At 44.7% G+C, this 10,721-nt stretch overlaps 1 protein-coding gene across 1 annotated transcript; it reads left to right on the forward strand.

Annotated features, from left to right (window-relative positions):
• Nucleotides 1-7,704: 7,704 nt before the first annotated feature.
• LOC103700282 (galactinol synthase 2-like) lies at nucleotides 7,705-9,420 on the forward strand. The gene is made up of 4 exons (XM_039132908.1): nucleotides 7,705-8,129; nucleotides 8,282-8,605; nucleotides 8,696-8,830; nucleotides 8,935-9,420. Exons 1-4 carry the CDS (start codon nucleotides 7,791-7,793, stop codon nucleotides 9,154-9,156), a joined length of 1,020 nt encoding a protein of 339 aa, XP_038988836.1. The 5' UTR covers nucleotides 7,705-7,790; the 3' UTR covers nucleotides 9,157-9,420.
• The last annotated feature ends 1,301 nt before the right edge of the window (nucleotides 9,421-10,721 follow it).

Consider the following 10,721-nt stretch of genomic DNA (forward strand, 5'->3'; position numbering starts at 1 on the left):
AGTGATTTGTTTATTCGGGGGGAGCAGAGATAGGATGCAAATCTGGTCAGGCGGGTGTTTGATGTGCAGCTTGCTGAGCGGGTATTGTCCTTGCTGGTTTCGATGGAGGCAGTAGCGGACATGAGGGTATGGAGCCAGTCTGGGCGGACGGTAGTGAGCTCCTGTGACATTTTGAGGATGAGAGGGGGATCGGTGCCTTGGAGATTTCGTGTTCACCCCTGCATCGCACTCTTCGTGTGTAAGGTAGACTGGGGTTGCTTACCCACTAGGAGTATCCTGGCGAGACGGGGTGTGAGGATAGCTGCAGATTGTGGAGTATGCAAGGGGGCAGAGGAGTCCATCTACCATGTGCTAGTCGAGTGCCCGCGGGCTTGTCAGATCTGGAGGTGTGCGGGATTCTAGTTTGATCAGGGGCAGAGGTGGTCATCCATTGAGGAGTTCCTGTAGTTTCTGGTGGGCTCAGTGACAGGGTTTGGGTCGGAGGAGAGAGGGACTCGCATTGCCTACCTGTCTTACCATTCTTGGCTGGAGAGGAATACAAGAGTCTTTGACGATAGCAGCTCGCCTCCGAGGCGGTGGCGGCCAGAGCATTATCGCATGCGGAGGAGTTTATTAGCACTGCTGAGATTTCACCTACCAGGTTGGCTAGGGATATCTGAGGCCCCCTTTCTGCTATTGTAGCGTCCAGATATGTCTCCGTATTCCGGGTGCCCCCACCCTCTAGCTTTCTGAAGGTGAACTTTGATGGCAGTGTGGTCGAGGACAGGCATTGCGGAGGTGCAGGTTTTATCATCAGAGACCATGACTCCAGGTTTGTGGCGGCGGGGGGTCATCAGATCTTCGATTCCTCGGTGGTATGTGCAAAGCTCAGAGCCGCCTGGGAGAGCATCTCCTATGCCCGACGGAGTTTAGGAGTGGACCGGCTTATTCTAGAGGGCGACTCGGCGACAATCATTGATTGGATCCGAGGTCGGGGTTGTGCAGGCAAGGGCAGGCCGCTACTACTTGACATTCGCAGACTACTGCAGGCGTGTAGTACTCATCAGGCCACACATGTTTTTAGGGAGGCAAATGGTGCTGCTGATTGGATTGCTTCCTATGCGGTGTACCCTTCTGAAGGTTTTGCTTGGAGAGAGCATGACACAGTGCCGAGTTCCTTTTCTACTTTGTTGTTTTCGAATTTTGTCGGCTGTATTCACACTTGAAGGGTGTGAGCCGCCGAAGTACAAAAAAAAAAGTATTTTCCTACCAATTGTGCCACCCAGCCAAAAAAGATGATGCCATCTGCTAGATAATGTTCAACAAAAGCATGATACTGGTTCAAAATTTCTGAAAAATATTAAGGTTGGCGACTGATGATCCAACCCATCAATTTGACCCACAAATGATCTGCATGTTTGGATTTGACATAAACATATTGCGGTCATAAAGGGATCAATTCGTCTAGACTTGCTTATTAAATAGGTTGGATTTAGTTTTAAACTGTTGACCCGTTTAACCCATTCTGATTCGTTTAATAAGTAGGCCGGGTCATCATCCAACTTATTTAACCTATATAAAATCTGTTTATCTTGTTTGAAACTTGTTTAACCTGTTTCTGACTTATTTAACTCGATCTACTTAGCATGTTTAACCTGTTTAAATCCATCTATCCAATTAAAAATCAGTTTAACCTTACTTGATTTATTTAATAAATGATTTACGTGGATCGGATCACCTATTTAATCAACATATGGGATTCGGATTGACAATATTTTGATGCGACTAGATCTGATCCGACCCATATCTAATCCGATCTAACCAACAATTGCCACTCCTAGAAAATATAGGGTCCTAGTCCAATTTTACTTCCCTCGAAGTTTCACTAAACCCACTGGAATATTACCAGAAATCTTCAAATTATCCTTCTGTGTGCTGCTGTCTGGATCTCCCATGGAAGCAAAACTATTTCAGCTTCCAAACAAGTCCAAAAGGGATACCAAGAAAGAGTGGAAGCAGCTTTTTCTGCAACAGCAGAGGATTTACAACAAAACGAAAACAGGAGCATTTTCTTTTCATGCCCAAAGCATTCATATTAAGTATACAATTGAAGTCAAATGAATTGTATAGTCTCCTCGTAAAGATGTTGCACCTGCACAGTTCCCCTTTGCAAGAGACTATATGAACATCTTCAATACAACCTGATGCTGGCTTTGTGTCTACTCATCTTCCTCCGCTGGTGGGACATCACTCAAATCCAAACCCTTGACAAGCAACTCTGATGTAAGGGGCCCTGAAACCCCTGAGGATTGGGAGCCAATCCACTCTGCCAAAAGGAATAAAAGCAAAGCCAATTTATACATTGCGACTGAAGGAAACAATGTAAAATTATTTCTATTTACTAGAGATCTAACTCATATATTGCAACTGTCAATGAAATGCAAAATAGCATGTTATTGTATAGCTCTGGGCAACGCAAGTGCGAGGATTCACGAGAGTATACGTTTAGTTCCATATCTATTAAGTACTAAGTAGATTTTTGCTAAGAGAAACTGTAGCACGAGCCCATTAGGGCTAACCACAAGCCGATCGTAATGTTTGTGAGTAGATTTGAATAGATTTGAATTTTTAGTCTGCCGAGGACATCAGGGCTTAAATGAAGGGAATATTTGATAATCCATAATAATACCTTCTAGCTGGTCTTTTCTGCATGATCACTGATGATGGCCACATTACATGGATTGGACCTCTCCCATCCATGCACAAAATTGGTGAGCATCTGATCTCAAAGAGGATAGAGGAATAGGAAGAGTTTTCATGGAGGGTAAAATATAGGAGAGCGACGGCAAACCATGGGTGACTACAGACCATGTTGGCCCAAAATCCAACAATTCGGCTTGGCGGTGAAAGGATTTGGCCCAAGTTAGTTTCAGGCCATTGGAATGGGCCTCAGTTCAAAAATTGAAAACTCAAGCGAGTTGTACGGGGATTAAATTCGATTAGCCCGACTGGCCTTTTGGTACGTGACTGTACTTATGCTCTTCGAGATAGCAGACTATCTTGCCAGTTCTTCTCAACAAGCATAGTGTTGAGGTCAAGGGAGATCGGGCTCCGGCCCACGCGTCGAACGCTACGGGAGGATTTTCCGCCCTCCGACCTCACTATTGATGAGATCAAGGAAGGTCGGCCTTCGGCCCGCGCGTTTAGCGCTATGGGGGGTATGCCGCTCTCCGACCTCATCTCCATCGGTCTCAGACAGCAGAGGTGATTGCTTCTTTTCAGAGGTATTGTCCGCTTTGGGAAGTACGTACGTATCTCGCAATGCATGTTGTGTGTAGCTCTTAATGGGCAATATTTTCCTCACAAACGGCTTTGTCCTTTCTTAAAAGGACCCTCTGAAGAGAAAGGGGTTGCTCCCCTCCATATAAGGAACAGATCTCTCCGCTATTTAGTCGATGTGGGACTAAATTCGGATCCTTTATTCCCACAACACATCATTTTGGACGAGAATTTTTCTCCTCGTTTGGAGCATCCTCCTTGTGCATATGCTGCAAGTGTTTCTTTCCTTTGATTGTAGTAGTTATATCACTCCTTGTAACCAAAAAATATAAAAATAGGACTCCTTGCAATCCAATCAAAGACCAAAGCAAATTTTGGCGTGGGCTTGACCAAGAATATTAAACTTTTTTTTTGGTAAAAGAATAGGAGGGGAGGGGGAGGGACCAGCCCACCCGCGTAGCAGCCCCATTACTGAGCCCCCCTTCCACTAGGGAATGTTCGATACAGGTCGCAGGTTTCGCGTGCCTTCCCCGACCCGTGGGCTCACCCCACTGGGTTCACCGCCTCACGTGTGGGTACGTCACCCCAGTGCCACCTTGGTACAAGTGGAAGGAAAGCATAACCGCCAACAAGCCAGCCGAGCGTGGGGCATCCGGTCCCCTAATTTAATCGACGCCCGTGCGTTTCGAACCCGGGCAACTTGGGCGGAATTATCGCCCCCTTACCACCAGGCTACTACCTTGGTGGCAAGAATATTAAACTTTCACTACTTCCTATATTCCAATCATCTATCACTTGGTACAGTGCATCTGCCCCGTAAGCATAGCCTTTTACTACCTAAACGTTTTTTTTTTTTTTTGATAAAATCAGCATTTCATAAAACTCTCAAATAGATACAGCCAACCAAATCAAAAGAAAAAAAATGGTACAAGAAAAAAGAAACATCAACAGCTCTAGTCCAAATAAACTTTCACGGCTTTCATTATGTAAATGCTAAACCGACTTCATTAGTTGCCTAATGAATTTTTATTACCCAGTATTTTTTTTTATGCAATGATTATGGCTTATATCATGTTTTTTTCTTTTTGACTCCTTGGCCTAGTTTAGAGTGATGACCTAATGCCTCAAATTATTATTATTTTTTTTTCCTAAGGTGGGTGGATCATACCTGACGATTACGGATGCACCCAATAAAATCAAAAAACAAAATACCGTAAAGTGTCAGGGGCAACTTCCCATCACCAACCCACAAGAAACTACTGAAGTGACTGGCTACATAAGCAGCCACCCAATCTGCAACCCCATTAGCTTCATGAAATACATGTTTGGCCTGAAAGATCTCTTCATCTCTCACCATTGCTCAGATATCTCGGAGCAAAGAGCGAACGCAACTATGAGTCTCTCTACACTATGGAGCTCAAAATACCTCAAAGTATTTTCGAAATCAGCATATCTAACATGGATAAAACATTCCCTATGTCACCTCTACACTACGATTAGAAAATTAAGTCCACGACGTCTCGTGGCACTTCTACTGCTTTGCCGTAAATTTGAAGCTATCTATAGCTAACCTAGAGTGACACGAGGCGCCCAAATTGCAATTCTGGTCTTGAATACACCTAAACCACATCTCCTGCATCCACATCGTCGTTGCTAAGAAATTTCAAGATACAAGGATAAGGGCGGTCCCACAAAAAAATTACGTGGCATCGTCAACTTCTTCCCCATGAAGCAACCCTTGGTCTCCTTGCATAAAAATGGACCTACCCCCTTGTCTTTTCTTTTCCAATATGGGAATGCCTCCACGTCGCTTCGCTTTGTCGGCACCGTCATTCGTCCCTCGAAATATTTTTGCATTTCTCGCGAGGCGGTGACAGTAGCTGGCCTCTCTATCATCATCCAATTTCGATTCAACGGCAAGATTTTGAGTGTACAGTGGCATTCACGTGTGCCGGATTTAAATATTAAGCAGGGATTGAATTCTTTGGCTTTGAATTCCATGGCCGGTGCCCGGATTTTAATGCCGTTTTATATCATGGGTCCCAAAAGAGACTAGGTATAGATGGAATATTCTATCCTCCTGGTCCGATCACCGCATCGTTCAGTCCATCCAGCGTAATTCTGGATGGTGAACAGGTAAGAAGGGCGGTGGCGGTTGGCTAGCCCCGGTGGTCGGTCACGCGACCGCGACCCCGGGAGATCCGCGCGAAGGTGCGGGACTGACACGTGCCATCTCGACAGCCTCTAAGGAATGGAATACATATGCCACGGATCTCGCCGACTAATGTGGACCGCTAGTTACGGCGTCCTCGAACCTCCCATGTCTCCCATCCCTCTCGATCTATGTCGCCTTAAAAAAAACCCTCGCGCGGTGATATCGCGCCACGCGTACTGGGCATGTAGTAGCCTTCGCGCCACCTATTGATCAAGATTCGAATATTGTGATCAGATTTATGTTGGAGATCCAAGGTAGACGGCCATGATCGTCCGTGGAAATCTATGGACACCTGAGACTAATCTCGCCGAATCTTACGGCTGGCACGTATTCGAACTACCCATGTCGGTAGACCTTGCACGTCAATTGCAAGCTAACGGCAGGAACGTAGAGAGGGACATAAAACTTTACGACCGCAGGTTCAAGTCGACTAACCTAGACCAGCGATACTGACAAATCCAATCTGTTCAAAACAAATATAATTTTTCAGTTCTGTCTGGTCTTACTTTATTTTTTTATTTTTCAAAAGAAATCCATTTTTTTATTTTTTATTTTTAAATATAAAATATATTTGATGTAATCAATTATTTTATAAATATGATCTCCATGGCCTACATGATGATAGTGATGGTAAAGATAATCAATGCTATAGTGATGGTGTTAATAGTGGAGATGAATGTTGGTGACGCGGCGATGTAGAAAGAAGAAGTTTCTTTCCCTCGATTACAAGAAGTTCCTTTTCGAAGAACTACTGAAGCATCAACAAGAAAGCTCTTCTGTAGAAAAGTACACCGTCCGATTCCATGAGTTGATGATTCGCAGCAACCTCATAGAGACGGAGCGATAGTCCCTAACTTGGTACCAATCCGGGCTGAGGGACGACATCAAAAAGGAGCTGATGACGACGCGTATCTTTAGTCTAGAGGAGGCATACCAACTTGTGTATTTTCATATCCACATTATTGATGATGCATGGCATCAATAATGTGGGTATGATGGCAATGATGATGATGGTAATACAGTGGAGGCTCTAGTAGAGACGACAATTTATGATTTGAGCCGTCAACTTGATTTGCGAACAATCTGTTTTAAGCAAGTTTGGGTTTAATATAAATAGGTTTAAATTATAAATGGACTAATTCGTCTAAACTTATTTATTAATTGGGTTGGGTTCATGTTTAAACTTTTGACCTATTTAACTTATTTAATAATTGGGTCAGGTCATAATCCGATCCATCTAACCTGTTTAAAATATGTTTAACCAGTTTAAAACCCGCTCAATCTGTTTATAACCTGTTTAACTCAACCCGCTTAACATGTTTAATTTATTTAAATCTATTTAATCAGTTAAAAACCTATCTAATTCGTTTAACCTGACTTGATTTATTTAATAAATGAGTTATGTGGACTGGATCGGATTATCTTTTTAATAGATAGGTCGGATTTAGATTTAAAATTTTGATCTATTTAATAAATAGATCGTTTTGGGTTGATAAAATTTTGGTCTAATCTACATTTAACTCGATCATATCTGACTTGACTCGATCCAATTGTCCCCTCTAAGCTTTAGGGGGGGCGACAATATGTGCAGATGGTGGCAAAGATTATAATGGTTGTCGTAGCAACATCGTAGTCGTTATGGTATAGACAATGATGACTAATTATGGTCTTTTTCAAAATAATAAGAATGATAGTCGTAGCACCAGAAAAATTGTATTGGTGAGGTATAAGTTTTTTATTTTAAACTTAGCAAAATTAATATTTATTATTGTTATTTAAAATATTTTTAAATAATAAAAATTAGAATATTTTATGCCAGTTCTTATAATTTATTTTATAAATAATAAAAATAATAATAATAATAATGATACCAAACAGCCGTTAATCTTGAACGATCCGTTAACCGGTATTGGAGGTCCAGGCGGGAGGGCTCCAAAGTTGTAGCCTTTTCTTTACTTTCCAAAAATATCCCTTTCACGAACATTCCCGGAACCGTCCTGCAACCGCTCGATCCAACACATCCAACACGTGTACGGTACATCCCAAACCACCGTGAAAAGCTACAGACAAAATAATCCATCTTTCCGCATTTTCAATTATACGGTGGGCCCTCCCGCTCCTCCTCCCCGCGGTTATTTATGACCCCCGAATCCCCCACTTTGAAAGGACACACAGCTCACAAGTTCCCCGATCCCTTCGAGTTCTTACTACTGCTTCTCTGATCTACTAAAGCTGTCAAGCTTTCTCTCTTTTGTTCGTTCTTCCCGAGCCTCCCCCTCCTCCTCTTTTCTTTAGTTCTCTTCGTTCGTTTTCTGCGATGGCGCCAGAGATCGTCAGGAAGCTGGCGGCGATGGCCGGCCGATATGGAAAGCCGGCGGCGAAGACGCAGGCCAGGAGGGCGTACGTGACGTTCCTCGCCGGAGACGGCGATTATTGGAAGGGCGTGGTGGGGCTGGCCAAGGGTTTGAGGAAGGTGAGGTCGGCGTACCAGCTGGTGGTGGCGGTCCTGCCGGACGTGCCGGAGGACCACCGCCGGATCCTCCGCTCCCAGGGCTGCCTCGTCCGCGAGATCGAGCCCGTCTACCCTCCTGAGAACCAGACCCAGTTCGCCATGGCTTACTACGTAATCAACTACTCCAAGCTCCGTATCTGGGAGGTAATCTCACCGCCTCTTCTCCGTCCTTTTGGCACGTGATATGGGCTGCCGCGTTGCATGCGTCCCTCGTGGCATTTTCGTAATAAAAACAGAATCTTGTAGCCTACGACGACTGTCTTATTCTGAATATGGTATTGGTATATGGTGTGCAGTTCGTGGAGTACCAGAAGATGATATACCTGGACGCGGATATCCAGGTATATGATAACATCGACCACCTCTTCGACCTCCCGGATGGAAACTTCTATGCGGTGATGGATTGCTTCTGCGAGAAGACGTGGAGTCACACGCCGCAGTACCAGATCGGGTACTGCCAGCAGTGCCCGGATAAGGTATCCTGGCCGGAGGACAAGCTGGGTCCCCCTCCGGCGCTCTACTTCAACGCCGGAATGTTCGTCCACGAGCCCAGCCTCGCCACCGCCGAGTGTCTTCTCAAGACCCTCAAGTCCACTACCCCCACCTCTTTTGCGGAACAGGTAATCCCGGACTCCTTTTTCGTCTATTACGCAAATCGCAAGGGCTTTTGTGTGAATTGGTACGAATTTTTATATATTTTCTGGGTGCAGGACTTTTTGAACATGTTCTTTAAGGATATTTACAAGCCGATCGCTGGGGTTTACAATTTGGTCCTCGCGATGCTGTGGAGGCACCCGGAGAACGTGGAGCTGGAAAAGCTCAAGGTGGTCCACTACTGCGCTGCGGTACGTTTGATGAATTCCTGACCGTCTGATAAATCTAATGGTTGTTGCTTTGAGCTTCGCGCTGATGATGATGGGTGAATTTTATTTTTTATTTTTGGATGCAGGGTTCGAAGCCGTGGAGGTACACCGGGAAGGAGGCAAACATGGACCGGGAGGACATCAAGATGCTGGTGAAGAAGTGGTGGGATATTTATAACGACGAGTCGCTGGACTACAAGGGGCCGGCGGTGGTGGAGGTGGCGCAGGATGAGTTGAAGCAGCCACTCCTGGCGGTGCTGTCGGAGGCTGGGGTAGTGCATTACGTCACTGCGCCCTCGGCCGCATGACGTGGAAAATGGTGGAAGTGGATGTAGGTGCAGGGTTGAGCCGCACTTTCCATTTTATATCTCTTTTGGAAAAATAGGATGTTTTTTGTATAGAATATGCTTTGTGCATTGTGCAGTGAAGCTCGAGTCACTGTGAACATGTGTAATTGATACATAACATATGTTTGTATGTAATAGATTGATACATAACATATGTTCGTATGTAATGGATTGACAAAAGAAAAGAAAAAAAAATGGTACAACTAATTTTCTTTGATGGTGCAATCAATGATCTTCTTTTCTTTTGGGCAGACTGGGTAATGAATGAGCTTTGTTAACAATTTGGAGTTCATGGTGTATGTTATGATCTCCCTTCTCTGATTTAAAATTTATGCGGAAGCGCTGCTCTCAATGAATGTTAATGATTTGCACGGATCCTTTGGCCTGAAGCCATGTACAGTATGAGTGATTATAAGTCGTAAGGAGTGATTATTATGAGATTTACTAGAACTTAGGGGGACTGTGGATTCTATGATTCCCATCTGGGAGGTGATCATCCCTGATGTATATTTTAATCCATTCTTTTCTTTTCCTTCGCCAGGGATCCTTCTTAGTTCTCGCCACAAAACATTAGAAACAAACCTTCCATCACAGTTGGTAACTGACTATAACTAAAAACACCGGAATTTTAGTTTTGAACTTGTCACAAATAGTTTTGGAGAACAGTGCCAAAACAATGATTCTACCAACTGGCTTTGCCCCAAACTGCTATTTGTTTAGGTGCTAATCCTGTTTGCTAAAGATCGTCTATATGATAATATAACCAACAATTGTTAGTTTCACCAAAGGAAAAACCAAAAAAGCAAGGGTTAGATGCATGCAAGGTTGCAACCGGTGAAATCGTTTGATAAGTGTAATTTTTCTAATGTCCACTATATGTTCATCTATGATTCATGGTGATGGGGGGCGAAATGGATCGTCCAACCCACAGCTAAAAAGCCGCTCAGTTTTGGCCCAACAAATGTCAGCACCGATCGGTTGAATCCTCGGTCCGGCCTAGAATCAGCACGATCTCGAACTCCACCAAAAGCTTCATCGGCCTCGGATATTCACTGACTCACCCAACCAAGTTTGGGGCATCTCCAATGTTCGCCGACCTGCCCCGACCGAGCTCGGGGCGCCCACTTCAGTAGCACGCCTCGGCCCTCGAGCTCGGGGCGCTCCACCAAGTACACCTCGGGATCCGAGGAACCGAGCTACCCTCAGCACATGTCCAACCGACCTCGCCAAACACATATGAACACGCCTGCTTTTTGTTCGTAGGATAACTCTTGCCTTGCCCCTTTGCGACGTGGATGCGACGACTCTTTCCTTTGAATGAAAGACTGGCGGGATCGGCCCATATCCTTGCTTTTCTATCAATTTCTAATTCCGATCTTCCCCCCCAATCTGATATTATAGTGCTGGTATAGACAGAAATTCCGTTATTGTCCAATTATTAACGGTAGTAAATACCGGGACTAACCTCTCAAAAGGTTCGGCCTCGCCAACAACCGCGCCCATGTGTGCACCCACGCCCTCCTACG

The sequence above is a fragment of the Phoenix dactylifera genome, chromosome 13, assembly GCF_009389715.1.
Source record: "Phoenix dactylifera cultivar Barhee BC4 chromosome 13, palm_55x_up_171113_PBpolish2nd_filt_p, whole genome shotgun sequence".
In the NCBI taxonomy this organism is placed as follows: domain Eukaryota; kingdom Viridiplantae; phylum Streptophyta; class Magnoliopsida; order Arecales; family Arecaceae; genus Phoenix; species Phoenix dactylifera.